Genomic DNA, 16,571 nt, shown 5'->3' on the forward strand with positions numbered 1-16,571 from the left:
TCCACAGGCAAAACCTCTCATGCCAGGGGCCGAAAGAGGCTTGGTTTTGGAGCACAAACACAGGAAAGTGGGAAGCAGATCCATCCAAGTCAGACACTTGGTCTCTCTAGCTCAGTACTGACCACACTGATGGCCATTGGCCCTCCAGGGTCTCAGAACTTCTTCATGAAGCGTATAGTTAAACTATGGAACTCCCTGCCACAGGAGGTGGGAATGACCATCAATTTGGATGGCTTTAAAAGTGGATTGTATACACTCCAACATTTCACCAATGAAAATAGGGACATCCTATTGCATTATTGGGACCCAGGTGGCACTGTGGTTAAACCACTGAGCCTAGGGTTTGCTGATCAGAAGGTCGGCGGTTCGAATCCCTGTGACGGGGTGAGCTCCCGTTGCTCGGTCCCAGCTCCTGCCAACCTAGCAGTTCGAAAGCACGTCAAAATGCAAGTAGATAAATAGGAACCGCTACAGCGGGAAGGTAAATGGCGTTTCCATGTGCTGCTCTGGTTTGCCAGAAGCGGCTTTGTCATGCTGGCCACATGACCTGGAAGCTATACGCCGGCTCCCTCGGCCAATAAAGCGAGATGAGCGCACAACCCCAGAGTCGGTCACGACTGGACCTAATGGTCAGGCGTCCCTTTACCTTTTTATTCCATTATTAATGTATTGTTGTTGTTATTATTATTATTATTATTATTATTATTACCCCATCCATTTGATTGGGTTGCCCCAGCCACTCTGGGTGGCTTCCAGTATACATAAAAACTTAAATGTTTTAAAACTTCCTTATACAGGGTTGCCTTCAGATGTCTTCTTCTAAACGTTTTATTGTTATTTATCTCCGTGGCTTGGGGTTTCCACAACGACAACATTTCTGCAATGGAAACAGGGATGTCCTAAGGAAAAGCAGGACATTCCGGGATCTAATCAGAAACCAGGACAGCTTCTGTAAATCTGGGACTGTCCCTGCAAAATAGGGACACTTGGAGGATCTGCAAATCAGAACTAATGCTTGATAAACAGATGACTGTTTGCTAACCTCAATCCAGACTTTTGTTTTATTTCACAGGAATCATATTCCTCTTGCTTGTGACAAAGCCTCCGAGCTGCTGGTGCAAACTTTGTGCAAAGAAATGCAGGGGCAAACCCTCGATACGCGGGTTATCGGGGAACAAGCCCCAATAAATATTTGGCAACAGGGGTCCAGTTTGCTCACACAGCCTGGCCCTGGCTGCACCCTGCTTTGTGGCAAAAGGGTGCATGGAAATGGGACAAGGGGCAATCACAGAATCTTAGATGTGCAAAGTCGGAAGGGGTTCTAAGGGTCATCCAGTCTGACCCCCCCAGGAATCACAGCCAATGTTTCATTCCACTGAATGTAGGGGGCAGAAATCAGCCATTGTCTCTTCCAATTCCCTCTGTATCTTTTCTGTCTCCACTGCATTAAAATAAAAACAACACCTTGCAGTGGCCCCAAAATCCCTGAGCTCCAGTCCCCATTCTGGAAGGGCAGCCAGTGGGGCTCCTGTCACCCCTCTCTGCACTGGTGGCTTCTCATGAAGTGCCAGGAGATAGTGTATTACAGTATTTCAAGTTTCTAGACCCTAAGGTTACGCTGAAAAACCTTTCAGCGATGCTCAACAATTCAGAATCCAAACAAAAACTATTGTCTTTCTCCAGTTGTAGTTTTGAAAGGTTGTGGGATCTTATCCTGCATGGCTCAATTCTAAATGAAGATGTTGAATGGGATCCAGACCAACTAATCCATCCCCTGGCTTGTACTGGACATGGATTCAGATTTTCCCACGGGGACAAGATCTTGTTTAATTAGGAGAGGATTAAAAGTGAATGAAAACAAGCCCTCCTGGAAGCTGATGGAGAGTGACTACGCAGTGATGTTTCACCATCTACCTTTCCGACAAAGAACACAGGATCATAGTCATTTGGACTGAATTATACATCTGAAAATGAACCCCTGGAGTCCCAGCTGCGCTAGATCACAGGTAAAAGATGAATCTTCTGCGGTGTCCCAAACATCTGGGGTTGGGTCAACAAATGCTAATACCCTTTTCTCTTTCCTGCGGGTGGTAACCATGACTGTGGAAAAAGCGATCTATAGAGGAGGATGGTGAGTGCCTTTTCTTTTATCTGTTTTTGTGGGTGCAGAGAAGGGAGCGTTCCCCCAACCACCAAATTGCACCAAATGTTGCATCAGGGAAAAGAAACACTCAGCAAACCGTTCTGTGAAAGCTGAAAGTTGGCAGTCACCTTTCCCAAGGAATTATCAACAGTCTAAAAGAAAGAAACCCCAACAGATGCTTTTGTCTTACAGAATATTATATTTGTCTGTTAAATATGTGAGAAACCAACACATTCTGTGACATTCTGTGTTCTCCTGCACCCCTCTCTGCCACACATAGTGAGCCACCCTGTAAAATCTGACAGCGAAATACTTTTTCTGACAGCTGGGGTGGCAGATTTTGCCAGCTGCCGCCACCACCGGCCACGAGGTTCTCACTAGATGCTCAAAGTGAAGGCTACACTTTGTAGGTGCAAGAACAACAGCACAGACCTCCTGGCCAGGGGCAAAAAAAACTTTTCTGAACTCAAAGCAGGAGCCCAAAGTACGACAGAGGGCAGCAGAAAGCATCCCGCTGGAATCCGGTGAATTTCAGCCCCATGACATTTACAGCCCAGCTCCTCCACTCAAAGCAACAAGACGCCCCAAGCTAGTCTACATGAGCGCAATACCTAAAATTATTAAATGCAATCCGTGGACCCGATCCTGCGCACCCCTTTCTGCCAAAGCGGACCACGCCCAGAGAGGACCACAATCTGCCCAGCCCAGCCACTGCCTGTGGGGCTAATCTCCATGGAGCTGCTTTTAAAGGTGGGTGGGGGATATGGAAACACTTATTTGGGAACAAACGCACCTTCTTATCTCCCAAAGAAGGCTCCAAAGGGGGGCCTCCACTGCACAAATTCACTCCAATCTCCTTCCTCCAACCCTTGCCTTTTCTCTATCTGTGGGCCCTTCCTCCTTGCCCCCCACAAAACCCCACAAGGCATGCACCCACACACTGGCCTTCTCAGGGACCCCTGCAAGTGCCCCCCATTACTTTTCCTTTGCAGTACTTGTTTGCACCCCTGACAGCCCACCTCTCCCCCCCCCCAGATATGGCCTTTGGGGGCCACAGAAGCAGTGGTACTTACCCCTTTCCCCATATTTGCTGGTGCAGGAGACGGAGGGGACGGGAGAAAAGGGGGTGGGGAGGGAGAGACAACAACAACAAAAGGGCCTATAAGGAGCACATGTAGGAGATATACATTCAGAGGGGTGGGCCTTTCCTGTCTTTAAATAGACGGCTGGCTCCCTCCACTCCTTCTCTGGACAAATGCACTTGTTGAAACTGGATCTTCAGTTGAGAGGGGAGAGAGAGAGAGAGAGAGAGAGAGGCCGGCCCCTCCTCCCAGAAACCTCCCTCTTTTTCCTCCTGCTTTCCCCGGCTCCCCTGCCCCATGAGCCCAGCCCCCTTTTGCAGTGCAACCCCACCTCCCTTCCTCAGGCGGGAGGGCTCTGCCCACCAGCAGTTGGCTCTGCCAGGGAAGGCTTGCCAAGCTGCACCCCCTCCCAGTCCCTTGACCAAGGAGAAACTGACCAGCTGTGTAAAAAATGCCCCTCTATTCCCCCCCCCTTGCGCTAGGGAGCTGTGACACGGGTCTCAAAGGCACATGACTGATGCCAACTTTCTTTGCAACTTGGTCCCTGCCACACCTGCCCTTTCCGCAGCTGCTGTTGCGAGGCGTGCGTCTGAACCCACATGCGTGTCCAGCATGCCACGTGTTGTCCTGTGTGTGCGCACACACACCGAGAGGTTTGGGACCTTTCGCTAGAGTTATAACGTGCCCTTTGTTATGAACACACGTTTGCCCTTATGCTCTCAAGAAGTTCTCACGCAAGAGGAATAAAGAAATGTCAGTTTGTTACGTGAAGTGAATGAGACTGAGTACAGTGGTACCTCGGTTTCCGAATGTAATCCGTTCTGGAAGACCGTTTGAGTTCTGAAACGTTCGAAAACTGAAAACTCAGGATCTTGCACTCAGCCAAAGCTGCGTGGCATGTTCGACTTCCGAGGCACATTCAAAAACCGAAGCATTTACTTCCGGGTTCATCAACGGATTGTATCTTGGTGCTGCTTCAGACAACAAAGTTGGGATATAAGCAGGGCAGGAAATCTTCTAACACGAATCTGAACCACTGGGTTCAAGTTACAAGAAAGGAGATTCTGACCAAAAAATCAGGAAGAACTTTCTGATGATAAGAGCTATTAGACAGTGGAACTGTCTCCCATGAGAGGGTGATGGACTCTCCTTCCTTGGAGGTTTTTAAGCAGAGGTTGGATGGCCACCTGTCCTGGGTGCTTTAGCTGAGATTCCTGCCCTGCAGGGGGCTGGGCTAGATGGGCCATTGGCCTGAACCAGCAGAAACTATGGTTTGTTTGCTCATCTGTGAAACAACCCATGGTTAAAACAAATCATGGTTTTAGTGTTATGTGCAAGGAAAAGCCCGGCAGGGTTGTGGGCTTATGGTGAAGCTGTCTGAGAAGGCCTCTTGAGGCACGAAGCAGCCTCCGTCCGTGTCAAGGCCTCTTCCCCACAAGGCCGTGGGGAAAGATAAGCGCCATCAAAAGCTTCACACAGAGATAGCCTAATCCTCAAGGCAGTAGTAGAATTCAGATGGATCTGCAATCGAGGACCCCAAAAGGATTTGATTAGGTTCAAAAACCAAGGACTGTGCGTCAGGAGGGAATCACGCTACCTGGGTGATAAGGACTGAGAGCCATCAGTCAGAGGCCCTTGCGAAAGGTTGAGGGAAGCTATTATCTCTCTCTGGGATGAGGGGGATCCTTCCTCTCCCTCCCTTATCAATGGCAGTGAGAGGAGGTGGCGGCTGAGGCAGGTCAGAGGTATTTTGCCAGAGACTGAGCGCAGGGCTGGAGCAAAAAAAAAAAAAAAAAAGACCCACAAAAAAGCCCAATCCTAATTCTGCCTGCTCTGATTTTTGTAGCACGGTTCTCCTGCCGACGAAGGTGTGCGAAAATGCACCCACTTGGGTAAAGCATGCCTATAAAGGCATGTATTATTGAAAACAACAGCCAGGAATGCATTGCATTTGGGAAAATTGCTTTGCAAAAAGTATCTTAGGCAAAATTGTGTGTGAAGATGTGTCTGTTAAGGAGAAATTCGTACTAAAATGCTGATGAATTTTCACGAGGGTGTGAACAAAATATTTAGGCATACTTTCCCCAAATATATGCAGCTACATTGGTTGGAGAATGTATCACAAAATTCAGAAAAGTGCAAATTTCGAAGGATGGCTGTGTTAAAGTTCACATATTGGTTCGAGAATTAAAAATTAGGTGGTTTTTCATTTATTCATCTGGCGGTCCGGCTGAATTCTATGGGTTGTGCTCAATCCTAGTTCTACTCAGAGTAGACCCATTGAAGTTAATGGGCATGGCTCACTTGGGTTCATTCATTTTGATGTGTCTGCAGTGGGTAGGATTTAATTAGTTTTGCTTTCCTATCTCCCCTCCTTCTCCAAGGAGCTCCAGGGGGCAAATGTGGTTCTCCCTTTCCTCACTTAATTCCGCCCCCACAAGAGCCTTGTGGGTTAGGCCAGGCTGAGGGGCAGCAGCTGGAGAAGAGAAGACTGTTTGGTGACATGAGGGCTGTCTTCAAAGATCTGAACAGTCACCACATCGAAGATGGAGCAAGCTTGTTTCCTGCTGCTCGGGAGGAGAGGATCCAAACCCATGGACTCAAATGTGGCAAGAAAGGAGATTCCAACCAAACACCAGGAAGATGGATAGGCGCTCTTAGTGGAATGGGCCACCTCTGAAGGTGATGGCCTCTCCTTCTTTGGGGGCTTTTAAACAGAGCTAGGATGACCATCTGCCAGCGATTCTTTAGCTGTGATGACCCCAGGTGATGTCAACTACTGAGACATGGCCGAGGGGGGATTTGAACCCTGGTATCTCCTAGGCAGTGTGGTGCAGCCTGACACTGTAACTACTATACCACACTGCCTCGGCTGAATAAAACCCTCCACGTGAGGGGGAGGGGCACCACCTTGTCCCTTGGGTCCTGCCCAGAGCTTTGCAAATAGACCACAAGAACCAGGGCGGTTTCTGGGGGGAAGGGGGGGTCCCTCAGGGATCCTGGACGCAGGCCATATATAAGCAGGATGCTAAGATCCGTAGCCAGAAGGCAAATTTGGGCACCCTGTGGGCCAGAGATGGTTTCTCATGTGAAGAAAAGGACGAGAGAACTTAGCCAAGGAAGTTTTCCTGGCCTTAATGAAAGGCTGATCCTCCCCTGCTGGTCCACAAGGAATTAAACTGCAGGGATTGAGGAGCTGAATTATTTCTCTCACAAATCTCTTTTTAATATGCTTTTGGAGGGAAAGGAAAAACCTGCTGCAATGAGTCTCCCTCCAGGGCCACGGGGAAGGCTAAGATTTTCCATCCTTTGCATAGCGATCTCAGCGTGTACGTGCTGCTCCCTCAGTGTGTGGGTTGCTGGTGGGGTTTTGCCTCCCAAGCGCCCGAGATCCTCCGCCCTGCAACGAGACCAGAGAGGGTGTGTGGTCTAGTGGTTAGAGCACCAAACCAGGACCTGCGCATAGTTGAACTGTGGAACTTGCTCCCACAGGAGGAAGGGATGGCCGTTAACCCAGAATCCTTTGAAAGAGGACAGGACAAATTCACAGAGGACGAAAAGCAGCTATCAGTTTGCCCTCAAGAGCTTAAGAATAGACAAGGGAAAAAGAAGAAATCCATCGGTCAGGAGGTTGTGGTATGCATGCTTATGATGGTAATGGCAATAACCTGGAGAGCTGCTGCTAGTCAGAGTGGGCATGATGGGCAAGGGCCTGATTCTGAGAACTTCCCGCGCCCCTCTACCCTTCTTGTGGCTTCACCCCCAGGCTGGAAGGCCTCACCCCAAACTCCTGAATGCCCGACTTCAAGAGAGGGCAGGCCTGACTCCCCAGCCCTCTTCCTGAGCAGAATTCGCTGCCCCAAATGTCAGGAGGCCGTGAGCCTGGTGTTGCGGATTCGAAAGCAGCTGGAGGCCGAGAGGTGACAGATTTTTGCCAAAGGTCCCCGAGGTAAAATGGAGCAATCGGCTCCGCACAGAAACACTGAACGCACACACCCTCAGGAGAAAAGAGAACGTTAGCCGTGGCTCCTGTCTTGCAGGGGGTTGGACTAGATGGCTCTTGGGGGTCCCTTCCACCTCTACAGTTCTACAGCTCGATGAGGGACGAAAGCATCCCGTGAAAGCTGTTGCTTATTGCCCGAGTTCCCCTCCCCGAGTCCTTGAGCTGACCTTGGCGTGGGCAGCTTCCTCAGCCCCCGGGGTTTCGTAACTTAGGAAACCAAAACCTTGATCCTTGGCGCTTGTCCTTTCTTCCCTACATTCCCAGCCTTTGCACGCCCAGAACAGCTCAGCAAGGAACGGCTGCTGTGGCTCAGGAGGGAGAACACCTGCTTTGCATACAGAACGTCCCGGGTTCAATCCCTGCTGGCTGCCAGTTGCAGGAGGGGAGAGAGTGGTCTTGAGTTCGGATCCCTTGTGGGTTTCCCTTTGGGGCATCCGGTTGGCCACTGTGAGAAGAAGACGCTGGGCTAGATGGGCCCCCCTGGGCCTAATCCAGCAGCCAGGCTCTTCTTACATTCCTATGGAGCCTCCAGGTTCAGTGGCAGTCTACCTAGACTCCTAGGTTCCTGAGGGTGTTTAGCCACTGTGAGAACAGGAGCCTGGGCCGCCTTTGGCCTGATCCAGCAGCCACGCTCTTCTGAGGTTCTTCGCAAGCTGATATAAGGAGAAAATGCCCTGCTTTCATTTAGCTCCTGTACCAATTTGTGAACCTGCAAAGCCTTGGGGAGATTTTTTTTACTCCCTAAGAATGCAGTAAAAGGCTCTATGGCAAAAGCCATCTCTCTGAGCCTCACCCCACCAAAGCAGCTGATGTTTGGAGGTAGACTGCTTCTGTCATGGAGGCTTCGTTTTACTCCTGTGCCTCTCCTGTTGCTCCAACCTCTAGCATCGCCCTTTGAAAGCCATTTGAACCTGGTGCCATCACCTGATCCTGCGGCAGTGAGTTCCTTCAGTCAGTTGCATGGCCATCTGTCAGGGATGCTTCACTTGCGAATCCTGCATTGTAGGGGGTTGGACTAAATGACCCTTGGGGTCCCTTCCAACTCTGTAACTCTACGATTCTATGGATTATGCACTGAATCCCCTTGAACTCTGGGAGGCCTTGCAGGTCTGTTTCTAAAGCTGGAGCAAAACTGATAAGGGAGAAGTGGGGGGAAGGGGAGGAGGCAGTCGAATATCTGAGGCCGCCACAAGGGATGCTGGCCACATTGCGGATCTAGTCTCCCAAGGAGGCAGCTAAGCAAAAGCAGCGATGAGCCTGGGCTGGTCTCTAAAAGGTGCCACAAGCCTCGTTTGGCTGTATTTACTACAAAAAATGACGGAACGTTTCAGTGCATCCTTTGCACAGGAAGTTGAAAATCTCTCCTGTACAAAATTCTGATTTTTCCTTCCATCTGTGGCGCAAATCCCATGTGGGGAGAGCTCTGCTGCTGCCCTGCTTGCGGAGTTCCCAGAAAAGACATCCGGCTGGCCACACCAATAACAGGAGGCCGGCCTGGGCGGGACCCCTTTGGCCCCACAAGAAAATCACGGAAGAGGAGAAATCTGGCGATGGCTACTAACCACAATGGCTATGCTCTGCAGCAATGCTTGAAGGGGGGGGGAGAGAGTGGGCCTCATTGGTCCTGATCCATAAGCCAGGCTCTTCTTAGGTTCCTATGGAGCCTCCAGGTCCAGAGGCAGTCTATCTCGATTCCTAGGTCCTTAGGGGTACCTGGCCACTTTGAGAAGAGGATGCTGGACTAGAGGGGCCACAGGCCTGATCTGGCAGTCTCTTTTGATGCTCACCATCTTCTTTGGCCAGGAGGTTTGGTCAATCTTAGCTTATTACTAATCCTGGATGCCTCTCAAGCAAAATCAGCTGGGCAGCTGGGCTTCCTACATTGCAGGAGGTTGGACTAGAGGACCCTTGGGGGTTCATTCTAGCTCTATGATTCCTTGAACTCTGCACCCATAAAGAGTAAGAGATAAGGAAACGCTAAACACACAGGAAATTGGAGGAAAATAGCTGTGATTCTTTCATTGCGGTGGGTTGGACTAGAGGACCCTTGGGGGTCCCTTCCAGTTCCACAATTCTGTGGTAGTAAAACCCAATGGTCTGGCTCTGCTTGGAAGCCTTGGCGTGCTGCTGTCCCTCAGCGTCCTTGGGGCAGGGAGACCCCACATGCTCCCTCCCCCCTCCTCTTGGCCTCCGGTTGTGACACTGAAAGGGCCAGGGTGACCACGGCTCACCCCCTTCTTTTTCTAAAATTAGCCGTGGCAGATTCCCACGAGGACTCTCTGTTTACATGTCCCCTGTCCGTTTTGCGAGTTGAGTCCGAGTGCCAGTGGGTGACGGACGGAGAGGGTGGCTGTGTAACAAACCACCAGGAACGAGGTCACAGACCTGAGAACAATTTGCTCATGCCAGTTATACGATTAATTATAACGTAAGGAGAGCCCGGCTGCGGGATCAGGCCAAAGAGGGACCACCCAGTCCAATATCCCAAACTCACAGCAGTCAAATGCCCCATAGAACCAAGGAATCTAGATAGACTGCCTCTGGACTTGGAGGTTCTATAAGAAAAGCCTGCTGGATCAGGCCAAAGGGAGGCCATCATAGTATCCTTTCCTTCCAGGCACCCACAAGCATGGTGGGGAGAGGTCAAGGGTCAAGATTTCGGTCTCCTTGAGCTTTTCTGCACAGACCTTCCAGTTTGCAGATAAACTGTGTGTTCCTTCTGCCCCTGAGAAGAGGCAGAGCTGGTGATGTGCTGTTGTTTTTGAGCAAAGCGCATGTCCACAAGCAGTTTTGAGTCTCTCCCCACATCTGCCCTGAGCTGCCTCCCCCGCAGAGATCCTGCAGGGACTTGGCCGGATCTTGGCAAGTCATGGAAGAACCAGCTGACCATCCCAGCAAGGGCCGGAGGTTGGCGGGAGTCCGGCCCTCCAGGGTTCCAGCTCCTTTCCTGCCCTGGCAGGAGATGCTGATCCTTCCTCAGCTTGAAGCAAGAATTGCAAAAAAAGATTTGCAGCGTCAGCAGGAGAGACGCACACAGATTGCAGAGACCAGGTCCTTGTTGCGTAAAGGACTCCCCCTCCTTGGCCGAGGCTGCCCAGAGCCCAGTGGGGGCCAATTATTGCCGCAAAGAGGAATTTGAGGGCAGTCTGATGTGATTGGATGGCGCCTCCTGAGATCAAAGCCCATGGCAACCCTGGAGCAAGTGCGCAATGTGCATTGGGGACACAGAGAGCCGTGTGGCGCAGGACGTGGTGCTCTTGAGGCAACATCCTCTGCGTGTTTGCCAGTCTCTGTTTCAGCTCCCCCTCAAGGAGTGTGTGAATGAGAGAGACACACATCGCACCACTCAAATAAGTAAGCCAAGGCACGTGTGAGCGCGTTTCTATACGAGAAAGGCCACATCTGCGCCATCCATCTAGAGCGCACTTAAAGCGCATGACTTGATAAGAACATCAGGACCTAAGAAGAGCTGCTGGATCAGGCCAGTGGCCCATCAGTTTCTCACCGTGGCAAATGCCTCAAAGAACCAAAGAATCCAGATAGACTGCCTTGGTACCTGGAAGCTCTACCATAACCTGAGAGGAACCCTGCAGCTGGGCCAGGCCAAAGGGGGCCCCATCTTGTCCAGGGTCCTGTCCTTGCAGAGGCTGAAAGCCCCTAAGAACCCAGGAGTCTTAGTAGACTGGCCCTGGCGGTTCCATCGGAACGTCAGAAGATCTTGGCTGCTGGATCAGGCCAAAGGGGCCCCAATTAATTCAGCATTTTCTTCTCGCAGGGTCCAAGCAGGACCTGCATCATCTCAGACAGTGGCAGGGCATCCCTCAAAATCCCTGAGAGCCCCACTTGCTCCTCTCACCCTCGCAGGGTCTCCTAGCCATGCCAAGAGAAGCCAGGATCCTTCCCTTCTGCAAAGGGGCAGTGTTTCTCCTCTCACCCCAAAAAACCTGCAATAAAGGAAGCCGGGATACACAGCCCATCCACCGTCCTGTTCCCTCTTTCTACTTGACCCACATTATAAATCCCAAGCTTGGGGGGGGGGCAGGGGCGGAGATGCTCTCTGCCTCAATTGTCATTCAGTGGAGGGCTTGTTGGAACTGAATAACTGAATGGGGGGGGGAGGGAGGAAGAACAAGGTGGAGGGGGAGAGAAAGGACCTAATTTCTGGCTGCCGTCAGGGACACATAGAGAATGTTAAATGCCTCTTGCCAAAGTCCTTGAGCTGTGGAGAGAATCACAAGAGGCCTCTGGGAAAAAGTAAAACACACACACACACACACACACACACACACACACACTATGGAGTGGGAACATGACCCACAACTCTGGGCCACCTTGCCAAGAGGAGTGGAGGGAGTAAAACGGAGAGGAAGGGGTTCCCCTTCTCTCCCCTGACTCTTCCCGGAGTCACAGAATCATTGATTTGTAGTGGTGGAAGGGATCCCCAGCAGTCATCTAGCCCAACTCCCCTGCAGGAATCGTAGCTGAAGAATCCCCGACAGGTGAGCATCCTCTCTCTCCTTATAAACCTCCAATGAAAGTTGGGGTAATCAATAGACTGCTTGAGGACCTTGGAGGGTGTTGCATGGGTTAGAGGGCCGTTGGTGTCCCTTCAGATCCTACAATTCTGCGATTTTGGATCTTTGTTGGAGGGCTTTACACAGAGGTCAAATGGCCGTCGATAGCCCTCTCCTCCTCCATGAATTTGTGCCATTCTCTTTCAAAGCCATCCAAGTTAGTGGCCATGGCTGCCTCCTGTGGCAGGGAGTTCCACGGGTTCACCATGCGCTGCCTGAAGAAGTCCTTCCTTGTCGCTGTCCTGCGTCTTTCAGCATTCAGCTCCCCTGGCTGCCCACCACTCCTAGGAGAATCTCTTTAGCCCCTCTCTCCAGGCCATGGGCAATTCTATGCACCTTTATCATGCCACCTCTCCCTTGCCTTTTCCCTTCTGGCCCTTCATAGACCTGCATTTTATTCCTCTTCTCTCTCTGAGTTGAGCGGGTTCAGTCCCCATGGAAACGTCCGAACCTCCCGGCAGCCCCAGAGGCAAGAAGCTGCCACAGGAGGGAGAGGACGGGTTTGTCTTGGGAACAGAGGAGCCAGCCAAGGCATTCATAAGAGCTGCCAGCCTGCTTTTCAGAATGGACACTGTCCTTAAACTCCGGAAAAAGCTGGTACATTTTGCACTGCGCTTGAGGTTAGACTAAATCAGTGCTTACTAAACCTTTTCGCCCCCTGGCTTCCATAAACCCATCCCTATAAAAAGCATGAATCGGAACGATGCTATCAGGCAAGGAGGCTTCAGGGGGTGTAAATGCCCACGACTTTCAAAAACTGGCGTCACTGGATAAAGTTTTTTGTTGAATTTATTAAGTGGTTTGTGCAATTAATGTGCAACTAATTGCTAACGCTTTGACTTTTTCTTGTGTTATCCTCTTCCTTAGCAGGCTGTGCAAACAGGGTAGGGGGCAGTGGGGATGTGCTTATGGGACCAAGGGGGAGCTGATCCCCCAAAGTGTGGGAACCACTGCTCTGTGAGGGGCCCCCAAACCTCTCACTGCCCAGAGATGGGGGTGCCAGTATTTCTAGCCCAAATAAGACAGAGGTCCTCATTGTGTCTCAACTCTTCCAGATCTCCAGGAAGCAAAACAATGTTTGCATTCAGGGGGATATTTTTCTCAGGGAATGTGTGTGTGTGCGCAGTGCTTGGAAGCAGTTGCTGGGTTGGAGGGGGGGCAGGGCGGGAAGAATAATGGGATGCTGCAATGGAGGAGGCTGGGGTAACATAGTGGTGGGACTCTTGCTTCAATTGAGGCTTTTGCTCCCTGGGATCTGGCACTGCTTCTTGCCAGACTGGATCCTGCCTTTTGAGTTTGGTCTGAAGAAGGCAGAGGGAGGGGGCGATGGGCCTTCTCTCTGCAGCAGACCTGCAGGTGGTATTGCAGCACTGCAACCAGCAAAAGGGTTTCACAGGGTTCGGCTTGGGCTGCCCTATGTCCAGGACATATCCGGAAATAGTGTCCGGGTGGAATTTCCGAAAACCGGTTAAAATGCCCAGGGAAACCCCTTCAAAATCTCCAAAAAGCCTAACAACTTTTGTGCCGGATTTTCACTTTTTGAAATATGGCAACCATAGGCTAGGTGATTCTCCTTTTTGCCAACCTTTGGTTCTTCATATTTGCACGCTTCTGCGTGCTTTAAAGTCCCCACGAGCATTCACCAGCACTTTACTGCAAATTTCCCCCAATATGCCGATCCCTGGGCTCTTAGGCCACGGTGAGAGCAGGAGGCTGGACTTGAGGGCTTCTCTTTGGCTTGAGCCAGCAGCAAGGCTCTTTCTGGTGTCCTTGTGGAACCTCCCACTCCAGAGGCAGTCTATCTCAGTTCCTGGGTTCATAGGGACATTTGGCCCCTGTGAGAGCAGGAGGCTGGGTTAGACGGGCCCTTGGCCTGATCCAACGGCAGCAGTGCCCTTCTTATCAATGATGAACAATGCCGATCAGAGAGCCTTCCCAAGCTGTGCAAATAAATTCAGTAAGCTGCGGTGAGCTTGCCAAATCTATCTCTGGAAGGGGCCGTGATAATCAGAGCTGAGGAAGATGTGCTCTGTGGGATGACCCAGCAGCCCACCAAACAGCTCTGGGTTGGAAAGATGTTGGGACCGCTCTCTGATGCAACAGGCAATTCAGAGGCTTGGAGGGGCCTGTCCCGATGGCCCCCACCTCACCATGGGGAGGAGAGCCTCATGTTATCCCAGGTGGGGACCTGCAGTGGAGAAGGGACCGGGGTCATCCTCGCATGACAGCCGCATCAGGAAGTTGGAAATGATCATAATAATACTAAATAAATACAAATAAGCAGGAGAGTCTCCCCTGCCTTTGCTTTGGCCTTGAGGACAAATCCACAGGCCTCCCCACAGCTGGGAAGGAAGCAGGAATGTGGCTTTGCTGCCAAAGGGTCACCATCTCTTAGCAGAGAAGGGAGGGGAGGGGAGGTAGAAGAACAGCCGAGGAGGAACAAACCCCAAACCCCACCAACATGCACTAGATGGATGCTTAGGAGGGAGGCAACCCACAACATCCTACTTCCTGCTATGCAAAAATAAGGGAACACTTAACACCTGTATTTCTGATTCAGTGTTTGCTAAGTTTACTGCAATGATCTTTAAGAGGGTTGCACCAGCCAGGATGGCACCAATTCTTCTGAACACCACTTGCTAGAAACCACCAGAGATGTGAGCACTCATGCGCTTGAATCCTGCTTGTGGGTTTCCGACTGGGGCATCTGGTTGGCCATTGTGAGAACAGGATGCTGGACTAGCTGATAACCCCAAGGTTGCGGGTTCGATCCCCATCTGGGACAGCTGCATATTCCTGCATTGCAGGGGTTGGACCAGGGGTCAGCAACCTTTTTCAGCCGTGGGCCGGTCCACCATCCCTCAGCCCATGTGGCTTTTTGGGGAGAAATGAACGAATTCCTATGCCCCACAAATAACCCAGAGATGCATTTTAAATAAAGGCACACATTCTACTCATGTAAAAACACGCTGATTCACAGACCGTCCGTGAGCTGGATTGAGAAGGCGATTGGGCCAGATCCAACCCCTGCGCCTTAGGTTGCCTACCCCTGGGTTGGGCAATCCTCAGGGATCCATTCCAACTCGTATGATTCTTTGATTCAAATTATTCAAGCTAGACGGGCCCTTGGCCTGATCCAGCAGGCTTTTCTTTTGCCCTTATCGCTGTCCTTATCACATTTGATAAACTTCCACGGGAGGAGAGCCCACTTTCCCAGGTCGTCGGTTCCCCTGTTGAACAGAGGTTACCCTCCGAAAGTTCTTCCTAATGTTTAGCCAGAGTCTCCTTTCTTGCAGCGCCTCATTCCTCTTTCTCCTGCCCCACTTTCCCCGCCTCTCCCATTCTCCTTCAATGTCTGGGGCTGGGATGGGAGCGCCCTGCCATGGCTAGAACCGGGAGGTTTTTCCTTGGATGTGGAGTCCACGTGGCTCCACACTCTTCTCACATGCCCTGCCTGGGTCTCAAATTCCAGTGCTGGCCTGCGTGGGACCCAGGAATGAGCTGGGTCTCTGTAAGGACGCCGTCTTCCATGCACGGTGGCCTCAACATGCTCTGGACTCCTCCAGGCTGGCCGGGCCCAGCAGGGGGCGTTTCTTCTCTGCAGCACAAACAAGATTGCGACAGAAACCGCCAGCTAAATTCCGACGGAGAGCAGGAAAGATATGAGCGGAAATCTTAGCTGAGTAAACGTAGTTGCATTTCCCTACCTGCCAAAAACGGTGTTCACCTTGGGCCACTATCACGAGCTTCGCAGGTGGATTTATTTGTTTTGCAAAAGTTGTAAACCACTGGATTGTAAAGATAAAAGAGGGGTTGCCAATTAGAAGAACAGTGATAAATTAAGACTTTCAAAAAGTTAAAATATTGAATCAGATAAGGAAATGCAATGAGGCTGAGGGTACATTCTATCCTATGTGGTTGTTGTTGTTGTTTAGTCGTTTAGTCGTGTCCGACTCTTCGTGACCCCATGGACCATAGCACGCCAGGCACTCCTGTCTTGCACTGCCTCCCGCAGTTTGGTCAAACTCATGTTCGTAGCTTCGGTAGACGTGGAAAATATGTGCAGCTTGCGGATTTAACTTATAGAATAAGAGAACAAGAAGAACATACATTTGAAGAAGTTTGTAAAATGTTTATTGAATATATGAGGAGGAATTGTGTACACTTGAAAACGTTGGCAGCATTGAGATAAATTCAACGGTGTAAATACGTTTTGATGGATGTAATAATGGAATACTGAATGGTTTAGTTTTGTGAAATATGTAGGGATTTATGGTATGCAAACTGAACCATGGAAAGAGAAGAAGGGAAGTTAAATGAATATTCTAAAATGTAAAATAGAAAAACTTAATAAAAATTATACAGAACACAAAAAGTTAAAATACCAAGACATCTGGACAGGCTTGTCAAAATGAGAATACTTTTAGCAGGCGCCATAAAGAATGCAGCTCTAATATGTTTCCAAGCACAATTCAAAGTGTTGGTGCTGACCTTTAATGTCCTAAACGGCCTCAAAGGCCCAATAGACCTGAAGGAGCGTCTCCACCCCCATCATCCAATACTGGAACATTAATCGGCATTTTAGACCTAATTTCTATGAATATTTCATTCATGTATTGGCTGAATTCACATCCCACCCCTCTTCCTCCCCTCCTCCAAAGGAGACCAGGGAGGCAAATGCACCTACAATTTAAAAGCAAAACAAAGGCATTCTAGAACAGTTATAACAGCCTAAAAACCATTGAAAACATCTTTTAAAAAGATGTTAT

The 16,571-nt window shown here is 50.4% G+C and overlaps 1 protein-coding gene across 1 annotated transcript in view; it reads right to left on the reverse strand.

Moving 5' to 3' along the window:
• Positions 1 to 3,398, reverse strand: part of LOC118075785 (sodium/potassium-transporting ATPase subunit alpha-2) — a 36,554-nt gene extending 33,156 nt beyond the window's left edge. Inside the window, exon 1 of the mRNA XM_035098025.2 lies at positions 3,217 to 3,398. Within this exon, the coding sequence (XP_034953916.1) occupies positions 3,217 to 3,228 (12 nt within the window). The 5' untranslated portion in view covers positions 3,229 to 3,398. The remainder of the gene's footprint in view (positions 1 to 3,216) is intronic.
• Between the last annotated feature and the right edge of the window lie 13,173 nt (positions 3,399 to 16,571).

The sequence above is a fragment of the Zootoca vivipara genome, chromosome 17, assembly GCF_963506605.1.
Source record: "Zootoca vivipara chromosome 17, rZooViv1.1, whole genome shotgun sequence".
NCBI lineage: Eukaryota > Metazoa > Chordata > Lepidosauria > Squamata > Lacertidae > Zootoca > Zootoca vivipara.